This window comes from Lissotriton helveticus, chromosome 4_1 (genome assembly GCF_964261635.1).
Source record: "Lissotriton helveticus chromosome 4_1, aLisHel1.1, whole genome shotgun sequence".
Taxonomy (NCBI): Eukaryota; Metazoa; Chordata; class Amphibia; order Caudata; family Salamandridae; genus Lissotriton; species Lissotriton helveticus.
The window spans coordinates 295928239-295952232 of NC_136063.1; the positions used below are offsets into that span (position 1 = coordinate 295928239).

Here is a 23994-nt window from a genome sequence, read left to right on the forward strand (position 1 = left end):
CTCCTATTTTGACGCACGCAGTTATCCATCAGCCAGCAGTCGCATCTTTCTCAGCCCCAGCACTGATGGTGGGGTTTCCATGTTCATCCCCCCCATCCTTAGTCCATCATTGGGTGGGGTGGTTGGGGTTGAGGGGGACTCTTCGGAGACGGTACCTATTGCCAAGTGTAAGGAAATGAGCGGGAGGATTTCTGTTACCTCCCAAAAGGGTGTTATCCACAAACGTAAACGCAATAACACATCTGCCTACTCTAGGAAAAAGGCTAAGGTTGCAAAGGTTCAGCTCTTTACGGGGACAAAGCTTAATGATAAGGGGGAGGGTTGCCCCCCTCCCCAGTTACCCTTTCATGCACCACCCCACGTATTCCACGCATCCCTTCCTATGGGAAACAATTGCCCCTCTGTATTAGAATCTAGTCTAGCAAAATCGGTGGGGGAATATGACAATCTTGCAATAGAAAGTGAGAATGGTGGGGTACCACTTTGCACGATAGAAGGGAAGGATGTGGAATTCTTGACGATCGTTTGGGAAACGTTAAAAAAACTCCTAACCCCCTTGGAAGTTAGACTCTCAAGAATAGAAAACCAGCTGCTTGAGACAGAAAAAAGCATTCTAACTTTAGCAACCCTGAGCATACCTCAAAATAAACCAACTAGCCCACTAGCCGTTAATCTTATTCCACCAGTACCCGCTGTTATTCCACCAGCAGCTCCGGTGATTAAACCCATTCCGAAACCTCGGCATAAGGTCAATACAAGCACTCCAGTCAATAGAGTAGCGGAGGGCGCCAATCAGCTGCCGGTTCAAGTTGCACCAGGCCCAAAAGCCTTGGCAGTCCCGAGGGCCAAAGACCACAACACTTACCACCACACTCCACAGAGAATAAAATCTAACAAAAATCATTACAGGGGCTATGTTGATCTTCCCCCAGATGTAAGACCCTATGTAGTTGTGTTAACGGGGGTGCCGGAAATTCCATACCAACAGCAGGAAGACTTTGGGTCATTAAAAAATAAGGTAATTCACTGGCTCAATGTAAACAGGCCGCTACCCAATCACCTGAGAAGTGAAATTCTCATGGTGCGACGGGTCCCTTGGATAGGGACCTCGCACAAATCTATCACAGGTGATTGTGTTATTGTCTCCTTCGAAGACCCCAATACAGCACACCATATTTATTCAGGGAACAATCATGGAGTAAATTCGCCCATAACACCTAGACCCCTAACTTATTTTTATCCCCCGCGATTACATCCTAATACGGGGGGAACCTGGACCTGGATTCCGGCGAGAAATTGTGCACAGGGTGGGCTACCCAACTACTGGCAAGACATACATGGCGGGTGGAATGGGGCACCCACTTACAATAGATTTGGGTGCCTTGAGGACGTGGATTGACTTTCCCATAGGGCTTTTGACACACCGTCCTTAGCAGATCCATACTGTTCTTTGTCCTGCCCTTCACCGCGCCTTGCCTCTCGATCATTACAATGTCTCCCTGGTAACAGTAATTTAACTATAGGAGTTACTAAGTACACAGAGGGGGATGTTGTTGAATATCGTGCGGGTGGTACTCTCCCTGAGCCAATGACTGATAAAACCATCCACCTAGACTCAGGTGGTCAAAACACTAAGGATAACTCTCTTCCAAAGGCGCCGTATGTAATATGCTCGCTGCCATCAGAGGGTCTGGATTGCCCTAAGTACAGCCAATGCAGGGCAAGCCGGTGCATCTCTGTATCTAATACCAACGATAAGGCGGGGGCTTTTGGCGCAGTGTCCATACTTTCTTGGAATGTTGCCGGGCTGGCCAACAAATTAGATTCTCCGGAGTGGGCTGAACTCATTGAGGAACATGACATATGCTTGTTCCAGGAAACGTGGGCCAGGGAAAAACAGTGCCGCACAGGGTACGTTTCTTTTGACATTCCGGCCAAATGGGGTGGGAAGGGACGACCGTCTGGTGGCCTGTTGATCTGGGTAGGCTCCCACCTCGGTTGCAGGGCGAAAAACCTTGAAACCAACTCAGCGGACTTCCAGTGCGTTGTTTTGGAGTGGGCATCTGGTGAGAGTGTGGCATTAATAAATGTTTACTCAAGACCGGCTGGGATAACAGGTACTTCGGGGACAATTGAGGATCTAGCTTTGTTCCTCGACTCTGCTACCCTCTGTCCTTCACTTGTAGTTGGGGGGGACTTTAATACCCAGTACGAGCCCCTCCCGGATTTTCTGGAAGGGGTAACTAGCGAAGAGGATGACCTTTGGGAGATACCTACCTTGCCGGGCCCCCCTGTAAAGGCATGGTCACCTCTAGTCACCCAAATAACATCCTTTACCTTATCCCACTCACTGAGGGCCTGTAATGGGCGGTTCAAGGGAGATATTCCTCCTAAGTCCACCTTTAATAGAGTAGGCCAGGAGTCACGGATAGATTATATCCTGGTTTCAACGAAGGACTGGGCTAAAGTGAGGGACTTTGGGATAGTTACAAGGACTGACAGTGACCACAATGTACTATCATTGAGGTTCGTGGTCCAGGGAATGCCCACTAGCACCCAAGAAGAAAATCCAGCATTTCCTGCTGGGTTAGTTGCAACTAGCAACAGACGTAGAGTCAGATGGCCAAAACTCCTGGAGAATCCTAATGATATCCAGAGGTTATACGCGATCGTGGTGCCTGCCCTTGAAAAAGTTGTGGATCTCATTCCCCAGTCATCCACCCCCGTTGAGTCTACTGTGCTTGGGGACATCCACTCTGAGCTTTGCTCTAACCTGGCAGAGGTACTGAACCCTGTGGCTAGGACGAAAAAGGCCAAGGGGAGAAGAGCCTCATGGTTCAGTGCTTCTTGTAGGAGAGCAAAGGCCGCTCTTTTGGAGTCCCTCAAAATTCGGTAAACCCCCAGTATGATCAGGGAAAAGCGGTTGGCCTACAAGCTTGTCCTTCGCAATGCTAAAATGGAATGGGACCATGACAACTGGTCTGAAATGACGGCTGCCCTCACACTACGAGATGCCCGGAAATTCTGGCAGATCGTCAAGCATGGTTCTGCTGAACCTACTGCGGCAGTAGACGCAAATATTGCATCTGCTGTGTGGGAGGACCACTTTAAAACCCTGTATAGCGCTGCCGACTTGGACCAATTGGGGAACCCACCCGAAGTCGCAATGGCCAAACCCACTGAACGTATATCCCCTATGGATGGGTTTACTCTGGAGGAGCTCACTATGGCGATTATGGGCCTTGCTGCTCGAAAGGCGCCAGGCTTAGACAAGCTCCCCGGTGACCTCTTCAGGCACGAAGTTAAGATCTGGGCCCCGTATCTTAGGGTGTTGTTCAACGCGATCTTGAATGGCATGATGATCCCCCCAACTTGGCTGGGGGCAGAGATAGTGCCCATATTCAAGAAGGGCTCGCCTCTGCTCCCAGCCAACTACAGGCCAATAAGCCTGATCGACGTTTCCCAGAAGCTTTTCACTAGGCTAATTCTGGATCGTCTGTCGAATTGGATGACGGAACATGACATTCTGAGCCCATATCAAGCAGGGTTCAGAAGGAAGGTCTCGTCGATAGACCAGGTCTTTCGGCTGGCCCTTATTTTCTGGAAAACGGTACAGTTGGAGGGTGGCAGCCTCTACACTGTATTCGTGGACCTAAGGGCGGCCTTCGACCTGGTTCCCCGCAGAAAACTCTGGGAGGTGTTGGCCAAACTGGGGGTCCCTAAGGGCTTGCTTGAGATGATCATCCGTCTCCACACTGCCAACTTTGCACAGGTAAGGTGTGGCAAGGAGGGGGCCCTATCGAACAGGTTCCCCGTTGACAGGATGGTAAGGCAGGGCTGTGTGCTTGCACCGACCCTGTTCTGCCTCTACTTCAACGGGGTAATCTCCCACCTGAATGGGGTCGATAACTCTGACGCTCCTAAGCTGGCAGGCAGCAGGGTGCCGGCGATTATGTTCGCTGACGACACCCTGCTGCTTTCAAAGTCTCCGATGGGGATCCAGCGTGTTCTTAATGGTTTTGTGGACTTTTGTGGGGAACACGGTCTAGAAATTAACACTCTTAAAACCAAATTTATGACCTTCAATCCCCCATCAAAATTCCGCTTTAGCCCCCACATTGGGCCAAGTAGACTCGAAAGGGTCCGAACCTTCGAGTACCTCGGAGTCACGCTAAATGAGAAAATGTCCTGGTGCCCACACCAAGAGAAAGCACTACTCAAACTGGTACAGTACTCGGGTGGGATTATGAAGCTTATGGGGAAAAATAGGTCATCCATCCAACCCGTTGGCCCACCTCTCCAGATCTACAGGGCACAGGCAAGAGGGGCTGCCATGTACGGCAGTGAGCTCTGGGGTCATGCAGTCTCTCCAGACCTAGTGAAAGAGGAGAATAAGTTCATCAGGCGGGTGGTAGCACTTCCCCCCAGCACGCCTCTTGTCCCATTAAGGTTAGATTTGGGGATGAGACCTCTTGATGAAGATCTGGCACTGCGTCCCTTGGTTTATTGGCGTAGGTTGTGGGCGGTTCCAGAACTGATTAGCTATAGGCAGGGGCTCCAGGAGGTGCTTGCTATGCCTAATGCAGGGAAAATCAAATGGCTTAATTTCATTAAAACTGAGTTGGAGGGTCTAGGCCTACCAACCCTCTGGTCTGACCCCCTATCCACCTGTCCATTAATTCCCAAAAAGAGGCTGGCAAAGGTTTACCACAACAGTAAAATAGCAGTGCTCTGTCGTCGATCAAACCTTGGGACACTCACGGAGTCATTTTTACGTATCAAGGACATCTACAGTTTTGAACCAGTTCTGGACAAATTATACCCTGCTTTACTCAGGAAACTCTACTTGCAATGGAGGCACGGGACTCTCCCACTTCGAGCATTTACTAGCAAGTGGAGCGAACCCGCCGTTAGTACATGCCCGGCTTGCAGAGTCTCCAAGGAATCTGAGCTGCACATCATTTTTTTCTGCCCGGCTTATAGTGCAACTCGTAAGAAATGGATTGTTCCTGTATGCAGGAATTTGGGGTTTGTGGAGTGTCTGGCCGCATTCAGAGTGCTCAAAACTGACCTGACGGACCACATTGTTTTTGCCGTGGCTAAATACCTAGGTTCAATGTGGTCTCTGAGAAGACAATGTCTCAAGGCCGGTCTCTGAACCTTACCGTTGTAAAACTGTGATACCTTGTACTATTGAAACACTCTTATGGACTTCGCTGGATGCTCCAATGTTATAATGTTTTAATGTTTTAATAATTTTTAATGAAATGTTGCTTTAATATCTTTTATGGTGATAATCTACCGAAATAAAGATTTATGAATGAATGAACAAGTGTCATTGACTGGTTGAAAGAAAACTGCCTGCAGTTGAACACAGACAAGAATGAAGTTCTAATTTTCGGCAAGAGCAGCAACATATGGAACGACTCCTGGTGGCCTTCAGAACTAGAAACTGCACCCACTCCCTTCGAACAAGCCAGAAACCTTGGACTCATTGACAACAAGTTCACAGTGAAATCACAGATCAACTGAATCTCCTCTGCCTCATTCTTCACTCTGCGCATGCTATGTAAGATCTTCAAGTGGCTACCCCTGAAACGAGACGCACCATGACACAGGCCCTCATCACCACCTGACTGGACTACAGCAATGCCCTCTACATAGGAATCGCCGCACACCTCCTACAAAGACTTCAGACCATACAGAACGCCACAGCCAGACTCATCGTTGACCTTCCCTGACGATCTCATATCACACCACACCTCAGGCAACTCCACTGGCTACCCATGCTGAAGAGAGGCCAATTCAAGCTGCTGGCCCATGCACACAAAGCTCTACACAACCAAGGACCCATCTACATTACCACCACTTGAAATTCCAGCGAGAAGACCACGCTCCGCCTCCTTATATCTTGCCCACACTCCTGGCATCCACCTAAGCAGAAGTGGAGGGCGATCCTTCTCCCATATGGCAGCAAAAACCTGGGAAAGCCTCCCCACACATCTCCAGGCCAACACCTCACTTACGGAATTCCATAGGGCTTCAAGACCTGGCTGTTTGACTGAGGCGCCGAGACCTGCAAGCGTCTGGATACCCTTGCAGGTGATAAGCCACGCTTTATAAATCCTATTTGACTGATTGATTGAGACACCACACACAGCACATGGCATAAAAAAATGGCATTGGCAAAGCAAAAAGGTCTCACCAGTTTTGCCAGTCCCTTTCGGCAATGCTCTACAACTACTACAACAAAGACTTGTTTTTGCCAATGCTGTGCAGCATGGCCAGAATGAAAAAAGTGGGATGGCGGTCGCGTCATTTTATCACCATGCTCATGTTTGCTGGCGTGTATGCACGTGAAAGTGTTTATACATATACATGCGCGTGCATCACCATGCATGTGAGCTTTTTAAAAGGACGAGGGCACAATTTTTTTTAATATACTGATGCGAGATAGATCAATAAATAAAACTGATGTAGCATGAAAGTTCAATGTTTTTAAAGCAGAGGGACTGGCAGCAATTTGAAACAGGAAGTAAAGATGGCAGGGAGGTCACGAAGTGAATAAAACAAAAATAAAGCTGGGTGGGTGAAGGAGGGAAAAGAAGTACATGCGGGTGAGAGCAACACAAGAGTGGGATAGAATTACATCATAGATAGGACAACACAGGTTAGCGGAAGAAGCACTCAATAGACATAGCTAAATGGGATCAGAGGACAATAAATCGTGGAAGAGGACAACACAAAGCTCTGAGGGAGGGAGAAGCACATGAGAGAGCAAGTGCAACAACAGGTGCAGGTGATGGGGCAGGCGCACACAAGGAAGAGCACTGGAGAGCACGTACACTCTCTTGGAATTCTTAGCAAAAAATAAAAAAGTAGTTTTCTAAAAGTGAGCAGGAGAAAGCTACAAGTCAACCGCTCAAAGGATTGTAAAGAAGTTATGCTCCAGGGGAGGGACAAACACAAAAGGACAATGTCTTGAAACTGGTTATGTTAAAGGTACGTGATGGTTGGGGGTGACAAGAAAAATTGTGATGAGAATCTCAAAGGGTTTTGGAATGTTAAAGATGAATTGACCTTGATGAATGGGACTTTAATGCGTGGAAGTAAATTGATGGTTTCGGACAACTTGAAAGATAGGCTAGTGGCCAATGCTCTTGTGAGTCACATGGGGATAGCAAAAACCAGGGAAAAAACCAGAGAGGCATACTGGTTGCCAGCCATGGATGTTTAGAGAGAATTGTTTGCGATTGTTCCCAATGTGCTGGGAGTGATAAAGTGCTGAAGTGTAGAACTCAGCCTATGATTATCAGGGAGCAATCCTCTGGTCCATGGGTTGATGTTGCCATTGATATCTTAGGGCCTGTCAAGTTCAGGTTTCAAGACCGCTATATTTTGGTTTGTGTGGATTTGTATTCTAGGTGGCCTGAGGTAAAGATTGTTAATTCTGTTGAATCTCAAGGTATCATGGCATTTTTGGAAGAACTTTTTGAACGTGAAGGATTTTCCATGTCTTTGTTATCTGATAATGGAGTTCAGTTTACTTCTCATGCCTTTAAGACAGGAAAGTTTGCCAGTACAGATGTACACTTCATTCATCTACGGGGGTGGCTCCCTTTAGATTATTCAAAGGAAGAGTGGCTATCACAGACATGATTCCCTCGTGGGTGGCCTCTAGCAGGAAAATTGTTGACAGTAACGTTGAAAGTACTGGTGCGTGGAAGGAGAAAGTATTGTAGTGTACGGAAAAGAGAAAAGAAGGATTTGACGGGAGAAAAGCTGCTTAGAAAACACTTGTGGGGGTTGGTGATTGGGTCAGAGTGAAGTTACCAAGGAAGGGTGTCGGTATTTCCAACTTTGGTAAACCCTTGCAAATTATTAAGCTGTTTAACAATGCAGTCAAGACCAGTGATTATAAGCAGGGTTGCCATGTGTCGTTCTCATGACTCTGTTTGCGCTGATGTTCCTGTGCCTTGTCGCGCATTTCAACCGGTGAGGAGGAGTTCTTTGCGCATGAGGTTCACTCCTCGACGTTTGCAAGATTGTGTTTGCTAATTCTTCTTCTTTTTATTTTCTTGTTTTTGGGTCAATGTTATAACGGGGAAGGTGATGTGGTATTCTGTACTTCTCTGTAGTTGGTACATGAAACTTGTGTTCTGTTTTTTGCATTATGTAACCTGCCTTTGTTAGGGTTGCTAGGCTGTGATGTAATTTAGGATGCCTTCCTTAGTGAGAGAATGCTATCTTTCAATGTGTTGGCAGTTGGCTGAGCTGTTGGTGGCTGAGGTCTCTTGTATTTGGATGTACATTAAACGTGTCCTAACATCCTACCTACTCTTCGTCTTCTGCCTGCTTCATAAGACTGGGGAACATCACCTCAGGTTACTTATGTAGGGGGTGCATGCAGTACTTAGGATAGGCCTGATGAACTGCAGGGACCTTTATCTGGCAACATTTATTTAAAACTGCAAGGCTCGATAGGGGTGACTCAAGAGTTGGGTAGCAGCAAAAGCCTATGATTTCTGCATGTCTACATCGGCAGAAGAATCCACATTTTCTCCATCATTGGAATACTGGAATATTTTGAAGGAGGAAATCTTCCCATTGGATTATCGTTAGAATTTGACATTTCCTTAAGGAATAAGAATTGTATGCCACTAACAATATCTAAATACCCCAACATGCAATTATTTGGTACCACAGGACCACGGTTAATTGTAGGGTATACGACTTCCTTCTACCAACACAAAGTGACGTTAATGTACGGCAAATGTGCTTACTTTGTACGTCATATCAATAACTTGTGAAATGCGATAAAAATATATATTTTTTAAACAATCTCTAAATAGGACCGTTAGTGCTTTGTTAAAAACTATTATTTTGGAGGTAAAAAAAATCCTAAATGAAATATTTAGCTACTTACTCAAAGGAGCGTTGATCTTCCCAGAAATATTGTAGTCTAACAGTGTTAAAGGTAAATGAAAAATACAATTCAACCATTTGTCAGGGGACGTGTAACTAAGGCGCAAATTACAGACAGAACCGTGTGGCAATGTCAGCTATCAATGCAGTATTTAGCGACTAGGAATAACTGGCGGTAGCGTTGTTACCGCAAACCTTTCCACATCTTACCTCTATGAGGTAAAAGCATCAGAAGGGAGGCACCCACCATACTGCCGGCTGTCTGCCGTGTCATTATCAGACTACTCCTAGTGACGACATTGTTCTGCAATTAATCTATTTTTCATGTACTTAAAAAATGTGAACTGCTGTAACTGAATTATTTTAGGCATCCATGGCCCAGTATGTATTAGGTAATGCTTTTCTGGTACGTCACTTGCCTCTGAAGTGTGTACGAGATTAACGACTATTTTGTATAACTCATAAAGCTGTGAAAACAATTATGTTACGTTTAATCATGTTGCAGCCATATTGTACAGGCCTCATTAATGCATTAACTGGACGCCCTCAATTCGCAGCAAGATAAGCGGTGCACTTGGCATCTGAGGCGTGAAATGTTAAAAACTGAGTAAAATAAATGAGAATTCGACAGATACATTTGAAAGACTCTTGCTCCGAGTTTCACTGTTTGTCATGATCTCTTTCTGCCTCCTAGAGTATGGAAACGTATAATCATCGTTTACTATTCTAGAAGTTTCCACGTTCGCTATAAATGCATGCACTGTTTTGCCTCAAGGAGCTCTTCTCCCCGACTCTTTCCGAACGCAGTTTGGAAACTAAAGTTACCTGCTACTCTGCAACTTCTGTTTTTATAAGCCTTGAATGGGGCTTTCAATATAAATAAAAGTTGTTTTTTTAAAGGTAGACTTTGACAGCCTGATTCATGAAACGAAAATCGGCTCGCAAAGGGCCAGATTCTAAGAATCTGGCCCTTTGCGAGCGCAATTATTGCATTTGGGATTCATCATCCCAAATGCAATAATCGCTATTACAGAATTCGCTATTGTGCGAGGAATTGCATTTAAGGAATCTCTATTAGAGATTCCTTAAATGCAATTCATCAACCAATTTTAAATTGCTAATTCGCAATTTCGGGCCGCTATTTACCGAGAGGTCAGACCTCTCGGTAAATAGCAAAAACTTAGAAAAATGCTTTTAAAAGCATTTTTCTAAGTTGCATGTTGCACACACACATGTCCTTTGGACATGTGTGTGCGCAACACCTGTTCCAATTTGCATTTAAGGGGTGCTACAGGGTGTCCTTTGGACACCCCTGGCACCCTTTAAATCGCTATCTTATTTGCGAGTAGCAAATTGCTACTCGCAAATAAGGAATACTCCCCATTCATTCCTATGGGCCTTTTGGCTCATGGGAATGAATGGGGAGTTATTCCTTATTTGCGAGTAGCAATTTGCTACTCGCAAATAAGGAATGTGTAGGAATCGCTATTTATTTAGCAATTCCTACATGAATACCGTTTTGCGAGTCTCTAATAGCGATTCCTTATGAATCTCTATTAGAGACTCGCAAAACGGTACCTTGATGAATCAGGCTGTCTCTAAAAATAAAGGTGTAGACGTGTAACACAACGATAAAAGTCATTAAGGGGAAATAAATAACAGGCGAATGCAATAAAACAAATGACAAGGTCTACTTCCATTTCTCTGCGCGGCACAGATCAGTGAATCATGACAGATGAACAATTAAAAATATCGGGGGATTTCGGTCTTACATGCGTCTAGACGAGAAGGGTAGATGATTAGATAGTGAGACACTGACATCTAGTGGGAGAATCGTGTAAATCTAGTTATTCAAATAAATGGTGTGGTCTCGCCTCACTCTCAATACACATGGAAGACGTACGAATATTTGACGTTATAAACATCTTTCATGTTCATCAAGTTGTGATAATTTAGAACCAGTATTGTCGGAGAAAGAACTTGAAAGCCTTCCTTTATTCACAACCAGAGATGAAGCAAAAGGTTGCCTTCGATATGCCCTTGAGAAATCTGAACAAAATGTCATCCTGAAATGTTTGTTCCTTCAAGTGACTTCACATTTGCTTGTTAACACACCTAGGCCCATAGAGACAATGCCTTTGCTTAGTGGCATTGACAGGACCAAGTTAAGAGACTGCAACAGATGGAGCATGGTTTTGTACGTAAGAAACTTGCTCGGATGCAAATCTCTCGTATAACATGTAATAATGTAAACAACATGATTTGTGAAATACTAATAATTGCATTACATTACATTTTACTTCATCTAGGAGAAGCTTTCAATGTGCTTTACCAGGGGCGGCTCTAAGCTCATGGCGGCCCTGGGCAGGGAGCGTAGGTAGGGGGCCCCGGAAGAGGGGGTCCGGCCGGCCGGCGGGGCGGAGCGCGGAGGCTAGTAAAGAGGGGGAGGGGGAGAGGGGAGGGTCAGGGTGTTTTGAAGTGGAACAGAGCCGGAGGCCGCCAAATCCCTGCCAGGGGCCGCCACGCAAATATGTATCCATCCTCATAGGATTATTATATTAAGGATATATATATTGGCGTGGTGGCCCCTGGTATTTGGTGGCCCTGTGCAGGTGCACAACTTGCACATGCCTAAGGCCGCCCCTGGCTTTACTAACGAGTAATCCGAGTGGCTTAAAATGGCTGCCAAAAACGCGGGAATCTTCTGCACATGCGTCTACTGCATCTACGTAGTATGACATCTTTCGCTTTGGTGGGAATTCTTCGCAGCTGCTCAGTAGTATTTAAAATGGCCGCTTGAATCTCACATGCTGTGCTGTGCTTAAACTAAAACCTCGCATGTCTTACTAAACTGCTAAGGCAATAGTTAAAATAAATTAAAGGGAGTAGAGTAGGAATACGTGGTATACAGTACATTCATTTATTTTCGTAATTCTAACATTTTTTTCTTTGACTTTATTATTAGTTTGTATTTGGGCCTGGAGGGTGACTGAAATCCCCATCTTGCCTGGTTATGCGAATGCGCACTGGACTCTGTCAAACTCCGTGCTGTGAGATTGAAACCCAGCCAAGGATACTTTAACCAGAGAAGCGCCTGGGAACACCACCTCTTGACCCGGAGAGGGGAAGGAGAAGTCAAAATTTGCATACAATGTATTAATCCTAATGGGAAATGCGGGTGGGAAAATAAAGCTTGGGAAAGTAAGTAAGGGGAGGGAACCTAGAACAATAAGTAAAAGAAATGACATTACATTAGTATGGTGTGATGACCTCTCCCCATCCCATTGTCCAATCAGAAGTAGGGGATTCACAAATATTGAAACATTGGGTGTGGTACATACACTTAGAATAGTATAACTAAGGTAGGCTCAGTCAGTTAGATTGTCAGACTGGTCACCAACCTGTCACCAACCCATCACTGAAGCAGATGACGGCGGGTGCCACGGAGGCCAGAGACGCTGCTCGAGCACTCAGACAGAAGAATCGAGAAAGGAGAGACGGAGAGAGAGAAGAGTCTGAGAGATCGCTGAAGAAGACGGACCTGTCCATCTAGAAGGGGAAAAAACAGAGCAGAACCAGAGAGGGGTGCGACGCTGGCGTTGCACTTAGAAGAGGTCACCTGTTCAGTCCTGAACCTGTCCTGAACTGTTGGATCCTGACTACTCAGGAGTCCCGTTCCCAGCTCCTTGGCCAGGGGTTGGTCCTCAAATCATTCTAGGTAAATATAAATCTGTGTGGTATGTCCTTGTACCGTTTTCCTTTTCCACCCTTCCCAGGTACCAACGTCATGAGATTTTACTAAGTCTTTATGTTTTACTTTGATCATTTTCTCCTTTAAAAGTTGGTGTTTGACATGTATGGGTATTTGACTCACAATATTATTGCATAGATAAAGCTTTTAAAGCTCTCTCGAGTCTGTGGTCATTCAAAGTAATAAAGGTAAACGTAATTTCTACCTATTCTGCTAACAACCTGATTAGTTGACCAGAGGAAATTGAGAACTAAGGTGATAAGGTTCGGTCAGAAATGGTGTAAAGGTAAAATTTTATCACTAAGTAAATATAAATCCTGATCACCAGCGGTGATTATCAGCTTATGTATGTGTGTTTTATGGGCCCGGGTGAGTATGGTGTTTTAGAGTAACCCAAGCTCGTAATCTCGCTGTATCACAACCACTGAGAACAGAAGAGGAGAACAGCATAAACAATTTTACTTGCAATAGATTTTTACATGCACTTACGCGGTGCCATTTACATTTCGTATTAGCTGCTTTAGGGAAAATGACCATGCGCTTCGTTCTGGGTTTGCCTTTATTAAATCTGTGCATATAGAGACTGGTACTCTGCTTGTTTCATTTAAACCAGCTGCACTACCCCACCTGATAGTGATTTACAAAAGGAAAGCTCAAAGCATAAAAGGTGTTCTTCAGACGTGAAGCACTCTAGCAACACTACAACTGCTTCTGGGAGCAAAATCGTACCCCAAACTTTGGACACCCCAAAGTTTACCTCATCAGTTTCTTCTACAATGTACTGGATCAGAGACTGTTTCATGAGGCAATGTCTACCAGCATAAGGGCACCTCCTCAAACAATCAATCGGCAGAATAAACAGTTCATTAAGCAATGGGGTTCACTCACTAATTACTTTCTATATCAATGGAAAGTTAGAGTATTATCACAAAAAAATCAAATAAGGACTACATTCAATGCCATGAAAGCTTCAGATGTAAACGTATATAGAGTACGTAAAACTAGAAATTATTCTAAATCTCAATGAACAGAAGAAGCATAAGAAAATTGTACAGTATCCTAAATGAGTAAGAAAATCGTCTAGCTCTATTCTTTCATAGTATTATTAGGAAAACTGCAAAATCGTCATGGTGTGAGAAAAAATATTATTTCTTGAGCTTATCAGAACACAAGAGTAATACACAGCATTAACTTAACACATTAGTACCATCCCAATTTGTAACATTACCCAAAACCCTGTAAGCTAAAGTCACCCGCAGAAGTTCAAACAAATATGAAACATTTAGACAATAAGAGTTTCTACCAGTGAATGAAACCAGTGAAGAAACAAAATGGAAAGATACTTGTTACAATCTTACATCCACACCATAACAAGTTCAACCATACATAATCCATTGTCATCAACTTAACTACATGCTCTGCGAAGCCTATGAAGAGAGAATATGTGCAAGGGGGATGCAGGAGTGAGTGACAGGGAAAACATCTTTATTATGTTCAAAATGGAGATTTATACAGATATGTGGCCTACCTAAAACACACTAATAACTTCACTTCTATACATCATATTTGTTTTAATTGCAATTATATTAATTCAGTCTATATATGTAGGACCAAGTGTAAAATGTATATATATTCCAAGACAGAGGCCCAGTGCTCAGAAGGATGTCTCATGTTGTAATCCCCAAAGGAAAATCCCAAATACATAGCTCTATGTTCAATACCACTCAGCAGGGTTTTGGTAAAACTGAGCATTGAGTGAAAGGCTAAAAGGAAAGAAAGTGCCATGCCTCACCCAAACCACCGGCTCCTCTCCACGGCACGCCTGCTGCTTCCAAATGGGGACCTGTGGAACACGAACAAGAATGCACAATGATTCCTTGAACAACAACAGCATGGGCGGTAAAGGTTCCAAGCATGAAGCAGCTTATTATGTCTGGTATGCGGCCATGTGCCTTTCCTGACCATGCATCTCTGCTTGTGACCCGTGTTATTTATCTTTTACCTTTCTCATCTAGCTCAGATTCTCTACATCTGTCTCTGAGACAATTTCTACTAATGTCCGCCCCTCTCTTTGTATGAGTGTTGTTTATCTGTCTTGTATCCTATCCTTGGCCCTCATTTTAATCTCTTACCCCTCACGCTATAGCCATCTCGCATCTCTTTATTGCTGACCCTTATTTTAATATCTGACCCTGTCGAATCCTCTCTACCTCTGTGTTAGACCTGTCTGCCCTTTTGGTAGTCCCTCCTATTTATTTACTTATTTTTGTCCCCTTTTTGCCCCTCAAAACCCTTAATTTTTATGTCCACTGAATTTTTGCGGTGTTGTCCTAGGGGTTAGATGTTCTTTGCCCTCATGGTCCTTTTCCCTGAGGCCTAGGTGTCTTTTCTGACTAGAAAGGAGGGGATACACAAAATGGTGGGCATTAACTGCCATAACTGTTTTCCTCAGAGGATAGACCCATAGGACAATATAGGGACGCTCTAGAACCTTCCAACTGGTTCTGGAAGCCTGTGGCTAGCCTATAAAAGGGTCAGCGCTAGGGCAGCCATTTTAGAAGTTAGAAGTTAGAGAGAGAAGCCAGAGAGTCCAGCTAGGAGTCCAGACCACTAGGCAGGGAGATCAGTGCACTGAGGGTGGGTTGATGGTCCCTTGGGGCTGCTATCCCCTTGCTGTTGACACTTCCCCTACATGTGGATCTGACCCTGCTTAGACCCTCTGTAACGGATTGCTGCTCAGGGGTTACCAGACGAAAGGAACAACAAGACACTGGGTTCTTTCTTCCCCCTCCTGTTTCAGAACCCCGATCGTGATCACCAGACCAGCAGTTGCTGAAAGTGGTTCCCTCACCTGTGCTGAGTGCACAGCTCATCAGCTGATTGGTTGCTGACCAGGGACGCGGTGGCCCGAGTTCTGGTGAGCCGCGAGGGCCACGTCAGACTGTGAGGCACCAGGGCTCAGGGGAAGTCCTGAGGTAGTGTCGTCGCTGGATCGGCTGCTGAGTGGAGTGAGCGGAGCCGCGTCTGTCTTTCGCGCAGGCTCAGTGGCGCGGAGTCTGGAGGAGGCGACTCGTTGTGGGTGAGAGGCAGCGTCTGATTCCGGCGCAGGGCCGGAGGTGCGGCCCTACGAGGAAGTGTCTCAGTGTGCGGGCGGTTCGTGAGGAGGCGCCTGACGGAGGCGCGGCAGTGTCTCCTTCCTGCGCAACTCTGGTGGGTGAATCGGCCGGCGGGAGGATCGAGCACCGGCAAGTGTGGGCAGAGATCTTTCCTTCCCTCGGGAGACAGCCGCTAGAGGCCTGTGTTGTCCAGTGAGGGCAGCGCAGGGTGGAGACTGGATTCTCCGATCAGCCAAAGTCCCCGACCCGCTTGTTCCCCAACGCAGTGCAAAGTAAGTGAGGAGGGGGAGGCTGGGCAATCGTGAAGAGCCTTTGGTCACTCGAGCTAGTTTTGGCCCAGTCAGTGGCAGAGGAACCAGGTAGGAAGACAACCCCCGGAGGAAGATTAACTGTACTGTGGGCTGGCACCAGCGAGTGAGGAAGGTGTAATTGCTCAGGTGTCATTTACTCTAGACTTGGGTCAAACGGAAGGTGGAAATACAGAAGATAACCTAAAGAGAGCGCAGACTGTACTACTTGAGATAGGAGGCGAAGAATCCTGATGAGGCAGCGCCTGTTCCTTTATTGATTGGGTAAACTTAAGAATCTGCCCTCATAGAAGGAGAAGTCTCCCTAAAAGCTCAAAGCCAATTCACAGGATGTTCCTGAACTGTGTTTTAAACGATAACTGTGAACTGAATGAAAGGAAGGAATTGGGAGGTTCATATTGTCTTGCAATTAACCTGCTGGCTGTTAACTTCTTGAATCCTTCCTCAAAATTACAATACAGCTATTTGCCTCCTACTAGAAAATGTAATGAGTTTATGAAGAATTTTCTGTCTTAACAATCTAGGAAGTGCCAGGGAAGAATTGTTTTTGAATTGTGTGCCAATGCCATCATAAATGTTTACAATGACAGGTACTACAGAGAAACAATCCAGATGTTGATTTAAAGAATTATATGCAACTACAAAACTAATTCAAGAAAGGATAAAACTTTTCTACTTTTATAAAAAAGAAAGGTGTAATGTCATTTTTGAGATGGATGGGCATTGAGTTATTGAGTGGGTGTGACGCAAACTTTACACATGTACTTTGGAGATAAGCCTTGCCATTTAGTGCCAAGCTACCTTATGTGACTTGGAGGTCCCAGGTCCAACATGATTGGTGTCTAGCGGTGGGATACAAACTGTGTTTGCGTCCACTCGTCAGTAACTAAGTGTACTCCACAGGCTTACACCTGGAGTTTTCTCCTGGCGGACTTTCCAATTACTACTTTTGCTTTTTCTAAATTTACTCCTGGTGGTGGGTGGAGGAAGCTTCAAATTGCCCCTTCTGAATCTATTCTTTTTGTGTGCTTGCCCCTACATTGCTCTTCAGCAAAATGGAATTTGCTCTGGAAGAACTGGAAACTTATTCTGCAGCCCAGCGTAGAGACTTTTGCCAAAAGATGGGAGTGTTTTTTAAGCGTGGTGCGAAGAAGGGGGTACTCCAGACCAGTTTGAGGGCTTGGGTGGCAGCACATGGAGAAGGGAAGGAGGAGGAAGAGGGGACGGACCGGGACACAGTCATAGGGGTAGAGGGATTGTTCCATCCTGAGATGGGAAACCTACTTCCAGGACCGATGACCTACTCAAGGAAGGGTAGTAGTGTCTCCGGAGGAAGCTTGACCGAAGCTGAACTAATGGACAGGAGGGAGAAAAGACAATTAAAGTTGGAATTAGCCAAGTTGGAACAGGGGAGGGAGGAACAGAGGATGGCTCATGAGATAAAACTGAGAGAGCTATAACTCAAGGCCCTACAGTTAGGACCCTCCAATTCTCCGAATGGTGGCAGCGAAACCAAAGAATTAACCAGGGAATCCAGACCCTACCTACCTAAAGACATAGTTGCTAGCTACAGCCAAGGGGATGACATCGCCAAGTGGCTGGCTGCCTATGAGGTCTCCTTAAGAGCCCATGGGATCCAGGAGAAACACTGGGGGGGTGGGTTATACAAGTATATGCCTCCTACTGGTCGGGATACATTATTGGCCCTGGAACAGGAAGAGCAGACCCACTACCCCACCATGAAAGTGGCGTTAATTAAAAAGTTTGGGCTAACCCCAGAGAAGTATCGCCAAAAGTTCAGGGGGAGTCACAAATTAAGCACCCAAAACTGGGTGGATTTCCTGGACTATGCAAGGAAGGCATTGGAGGGCTGGATACAAGGCAGCGAGGTGAGGGACTATGAGGGGTTGTACGACCTTTTTCTCAAAGAGCATCTACTCGAGAAATGTTTTCCCGAGCTGTGTCAACACCTGGTGGACAGCAAGCTGACCAACCCCCGGAAGCTTGCAGAGGAGGCGGACATCTGGGCAAGTACCCGGGTGTCCTCAAAGGGGACTGGAGGGGATTCCCAAAGGGCCGGACAGGGCGCCCCCCAGAAGAAGGAGGGGGGAGATAAAAAGCGGGAGTTCTCAAAAGGTCCCCAAAACAGTTTCCAGGGAAAGGGAACAGGATTCGCCCCTAAGGCTAACCCGCCCAGAAACCCTCATCCTGGCCAAAGCCAGCAGCCAAGGGTTGTCCACTGCTTTGAGTGTGGTGGTGTTGGACATTATAAGGGAGATGTCAAGTGCCCAAAGAGACTACCCCCTCCCACTGGAGGAAAAGCCCCAGGAGTAGCTAGTGTAGTGCTCGGGGGGGAGTTGCCCTTAAATAAGGGAGGTGAGTGGGCGGGTGTCACCTTAGTGTCCCTGGGAGATCGGGAGATGGTTCCTAAGATCCAGGTGCCCTCAAATACTGTAAAGTATGGGCAATGGGTCACCATCAATGGCCAAAGAGGGGAGGCTCTGAGAGACACAGGAGCCAGTATGACTATGGTAAGGAGTCAACTGGTGTCTCCAGAGCAGGTGATTCCACATGTACTCCACCCCGCCGCGATGGCTGACGGCAGATTGGGCTACTATCCTGTGGCCGAGGTTCCATTTGAGTGGGAAGGGGTTGCAGGTTCACTTCGAGTTGCCGTAAGCCCTGCCGTGCCAGTCGATTGTCTGCTGGGGAATGACATGGAGCATAATGTCTGGAAGGAGGTGGAATACCGGACTCATTCGGAGATGCTGGGTACACCTGACTGGGCCTGTGCAAGCACAAGGTCTGCGACTACCCGGAGAGATAGTTCGCCTGGGCTGGAGCCTGGAACAATGGCCCAGCCCGCTGCCAAAAAGGGAAAGACCCGGAGACAGGAGAAGCCTGCTTCGGCTTCCACGCCCCATGAGACAGATCGGCCACCTGCGGTGGTGGGCCAGGAGTCCGTGGAGGGGGAAGTAGTCTCCCTGGAGGACCTACCCATCCCTGCTGAGTGGCATGTGGAGGGAGGGCCTAATAGGGAGGAGTTTTGTAAGGGCCAGAAGGAGTGCCCTACCCTTGAGGGACTGAGGCGACCAGGCGACAGGCCGAAGCCCAGGCAGCAGGGAACGTTGCAGGACACTACCACCTTTACTGGGACGATGGACTCCTCTACAGTGAACCCAAGGTACCTTTGCCCGGTTCATCACGGGCCTTGGTAGTCCCTCAACGTTACCGAGCCTTTCTTCTAGAATTGGCTCATGAGATTCCCTTGGCAGGACACTTAGGTCAGGACAAGACCTTTGCCCGGCTTGTCCCCCACTTTTACTGGCCTCAGATGAAAGTGGCATCTGACACATACTGTCGGACGTGTGTATCCTGTCAAGCCAGTGGGAAGACAGGGGTGAAGCTGAAAGCTCCCCTGGAACCACTTCCTGTCGTTAGCACCCCCTTTGGGGTGGGCATCGACATTGTGGGGCCATTGGATCCACCAACTACAGCTGGTCACAGGTTTATCCTGGTTCTGGTGGATCACGCCACGCGGTACCCAGAGGCAATTCCTCTGAGGACTGTCACTGCACCTGTGGTGGCTAGGGCCCTGATGGGGATCTTTACCCGAGTGGGTTTCCCCAAGGAGGTTGTGTCCGACAGGGGGACCAACTTCATGTCAGTGTACATGCGGGCTATGTGGAAGGAGTGTGGAGTTACCTACCGGTTTACTACTCCTTATCACCCCCAGGCCAATGGCCTGGTAGAAAGGTTCAACAAGACCTTGAAGGGCATGATAAGAAGTCTGCCTGAGAGCCTGCGGAGGAAATGGGACGTCCTCCTACCCTGTCTGTTATTTTCTTACAGGGAAGTGCCACAGAAAGGAATGGACTTCAGTCCCTTCGAGCTTCTGTATGGGCAACCTGTACGGGGACCTCTCAGCCTGGTGAAGGACGGATGGGAAAAGTCTCCCAGGAAGCCTCCCCGGGATGTGGTGAGTTATATGCTGGCCTTCCGGAGCCAAATGGCAAAGTTGTGGAAGCAAGCTTCTGACAACTTGGAAGCCAGCCAAGCAGTGATGAAAGAGTGGTATGACCACTGACCCTGGAAAAACCGATGTGTCTGATGCTCACAGAGACCTGGCTGGGAGCTTCCTCCAACCCGGATATTGCCTCGGCTATCCCGTCAGATTATAGCATCTATAGGCAGGACCGGCAGGTAGGAAGGGGGGGTGGTGTTGCCATCGTGGTGAATAACTCTGTTGCGTGCTATATTATTCCCACTGAGGTCATTAAAGGGTGTGAGTCCCTCGCCTTCTCTTTAGCTTTGGCGCCGCATCAGTCAGTGAAAGGTTTGTTAGTCTATAGACCCCCGGGTCCAGCAGGCTCGTTCTTTGATGAACTTCAGTCTGCTATGGCATCGATGGCCATGAGAGCTGACCATTGCATTCTGGCTGGCGACTTTAACTTTCACATGGATGATGCCCAGGACTCAGACGTGATTAAACTAGAGGATATCACGACCCCCTTGGGCTTAGCCCCTTTTCTTTTTGAACCTACGCCCGACAAAGGCCATATCTTGGACCAGGTCTTTTCCTCTTCCCCCATAGAGGTGACAGCATTTCTGCCGGTGCTCTGGACTGACCATCGCCTGGTACAGTTCTATATACCGGTTAATGAGAGACCCCGGAGCAATGCCCCTAAGCAGCTTGGCTCAGAGACAAGGGCGCTGCACCAGGTGACTCCTGAACTGTTGTCTAAAGCACTGCATGACCATCCGTGCCCGCTGACGGGAGATCTGGATAGTGACCTGGAATCCTTGCAGGACTGGCTTGAGGAGAGGCTAAATGACCTGGCCCCGGTTAGGCCTCCTCGATTATTATCTAAGCGGGTTTCTGCCCCGTGGTTTACGGGTGCACTGCTTGCTTCTCGCAGGCAGTGCAAGGTGGCTGAAAGGACTTGGCGAGCCCAGTACAATCCAGAAGCCAAGCTCGAATATAGAACTATGGTCAAAGCTTACCATCGAGCGATTCTGGTCGAGAAGAAAAACTATTTTGCCAGGAGGATCGAGGATGCCTCGAACTCCTGTAAAGAGATCTTCTCGATCGTTAGGGAATACATCACCCCACGGTCGAACGTGGCCCAGTCCGTTCCCATTCAGAAGTGGGCCTCGGATCTGGCTTGTTTCTTTACCGCGAAGATCAAGACGATACAGGAGTCGTTTCCACCGCGGCCGGTGGCTGTCCTGCCTGGCCCCGTTGTTGGCTCTGTTCCTTCGATTTCTTCGGGACCTGTCCTGTCAGACTTCCCGCCTTTATCCATGGCCTCTTCTTTGGCTCTGCTGGCCAATCTTAAATCTGGGTCACCGCTCGATCCATACCCGGCCAAATTGTTGGCGAGGATGGCGGAGGTAGTTAACCCGCTGGTCAACCCTCTCCTGAATCGTTCCCTTAGCCTAGGTAAGGTCCCTCCGGCATGGAAGCGGGCCATGGTCATCCCTTTGATTAAGAAGCCCGGTCTAGCTCCTGAGGTCTTGGCTAATTATAGGCCGATTTCTCTTCTTCCGGCTTTAGCCAAGACCCTGGAGAAGCATGTTCACAGAGTGCTTTCCAACTTTTTGGAATCCAACGACCTGCTTCACTCCACTCAGTCGGGCTTTCGCCCTAATCTGAGTACGGAGACGGCGTTGCTGGAGGTTTCTGAGGCCATCAAGGAGATGCTAGATCTGGGTGGTAGAGCGATGTTGATCATGCTCGATCTGTCGGCGGCCTTCGACACCGTCCCCCATGAGGGTCTCCTCATCAGACTTCATGAGATCGGTCTGAGGGGGACGGTGTTTAGATGGTTTGCATCTTTTCTAGCTGGTCGCCGACAGTCGGTCTGGGTTTCCTCGGCTTCCGCCGAGATGCCGCCATTGGGAGTCGGAGTCCCGCAGGGCTCGGTATTGAGCCCGACTCTGTTTAACATCTTTATGACCCCTTTGGCGGCTCTGGCGGAGTCCTATGGTGCCCAGATCGTATCCTACACGGATGACACCCAGCTGCTCTTCACCTGCCGGAAAGGGGAGGATTTTGATGGAGAGAGTATCCGTGAGTGCCTCGGGGCTGTTTTTAAATGGCTCCAACTGAACAGCCTCAAGTGCAACTCTGATAAGTCGGAGATACTCTTCTTCGGCTGTCAATCCGACCCGGACTGGCAGATGTGGTGGCCGGCGGACATGTCTCCCTCGAGCCAATCTTCGCAGGTTGCGAAGAATCTGGGGGTCAAAATTGACAACGGCCTGACCCTCAGATCTCAGATTCTCACCCTTACAGGCACATGCTTTGGACTTCTCCGCATGCTGCGGAAGTTTTTTCCGCTGCTTTCAGAGGATCACAGGAGGATCACGGTGCAGGCCTTGATTGGGTCAAGATTGGACTATGCTGGCCTAGCTCGCGACCGAGATGGCCGCGCTTTAGCTCGGCTCCGTTCGCCCGCCTGTGTTTTTCACATTTATCCTGCATTTATCCTGCCCCGGGAAGCCCTCCTTGCTGTGTGGTACTACTACGACGCACTGCAGACACTTACCACCTGTTCCGGTTGTCCTGGCTGCTGTGGGTCCGGTGCAGTGCCCCCGACCATTCCCGGGACTCGAGAGCGGACTGGCCTGGTTCTTCGTCCCGGCTCCTGGGCCGGATGCAGCCTGCGGGCTTGCCCTTCGGGGCGCGCTGGAGGTGATTGGAGGGCCGCTGTTCGTGTGAGCCGGAGGTTCCTGGCTGAGAGACTCCTGTGTGGCGGCAGCCTTGGATGGTGACGCTGCCCTTCCTTATTGGGGTTCCTCGTGTGTTCAGCTTCCTCCCCCTTTGTTCTCCGGTCCGGCCATTTTGTTCTTTGCCGCCGGACTCGGAAAACGGGACTGGCGACATTGGGGGGCCGGTGAATCCCCTTCTTCTGGTGGCCCCCCTTCCTGTCCGGGGTGTTCTTCTGCCTGTCGGCGGGACTTCATCTGCTTGACTGCCGCCCCGGCGGAGGTTGTTGGCCGCGCGGCCTGTTCGGGCTCTCAAGATGGCGACCAACCCCATTTGTTTGGGCCGGGCCCGGACGAGCACTGGGGGCCCGCCGCAAGGCCCGGGTGTCAGATACTGTGAAGGTTTTCCTGCACTTAAGGGGATCTTGAACATCCTGCTATCCTGGCGGCTCTCGGTGGCCGCGCCACTCCTGGCTCTGGAAACGGTTCCTCACTGCGGGCCTCCCGGGCCCCCACGACCGGATGAGGCATTGATATCGCGGGGTGTGGCTGGTACTCTCCTGGCGGACTCGGCCCCGGCTGCCGCCCCGGAGGTGCGCAACCTGATGGCGCCTTCTCCTCCTGTGCTGCCTCCTCTGCCCTTGGCCCGGGAGCTGGATTTTGTTTTGCCGGACTTTCATGATTCTCCTGGTCCCTCTCAATCACCACTGCCCGATGACGTCTCCTGCGCCGGCCCGGATGGGTCGGTTTTTATGGATATATCCTTGGAACTGTGCCTGCATCGTTTGCTACATTCTGTGCTTTTCCTGGATCTTCCGTGCTTTTCTTCCTGTGAATTTTTTGGACTCCCGTTGGACTCTCCTGCTGCCTGCCTTCTGTTCTTTCTGGCAGGGTCCTCGTTGGATCGGACCCTTACTGCTTTGGATAAAAAGGGTCAGGGCTGATGAAAACTGACTCTTATATGCGGTAGCTCATGAACGGTTTGGAAGATCTATGTGTCCTGATATGGTTCTGTGTAATTGGTTAGTGTTCCTGGACTTTGGCCTGATACTCTTTGGCTTCCCGAGGACTTGGACCTTTAACCCGGGCGGGTGGATGGGTGCGTTTACTCCTGTCTTTGGCCCTCCCCCGTGTGTATGTTTGTATGTCTTTACTCCCTTCTTTCCTTCCCTTCCTTCCCCCC

At 48.2% G+C, this 23994-nt stretch overlaps 1 protein-coding gene across 2 annotated transcripts in view; it reads right to left on the reverse strand.

Annotated features, from left to right (window-relative positions):
- The window catches only part of NTAQ1 (N-terminal glutamine amidase 1), a 173509-nt gene that overhangs the window by 79534 nt on the left and 69981 nt on the right, over positions 1 to 23994 (reverse strand). Inside the window, exon 3 of one of the 2 annotated variants that reach the window (XM_078686805.1) lies at positions 14469 to 14519. The exons of the other annotated variant lie outside the window; for it this stretch is intronic. Within the exon in view, the coding sequence (XP_078542931.1) occupies positions 14469 to 14519 (51 nt within the window). The remainder of the gene's footprint in view (positions 1 to 14468; positions 14520 to 23994) is intronic. 2 annotated transcript variants of the gene reach the window in all.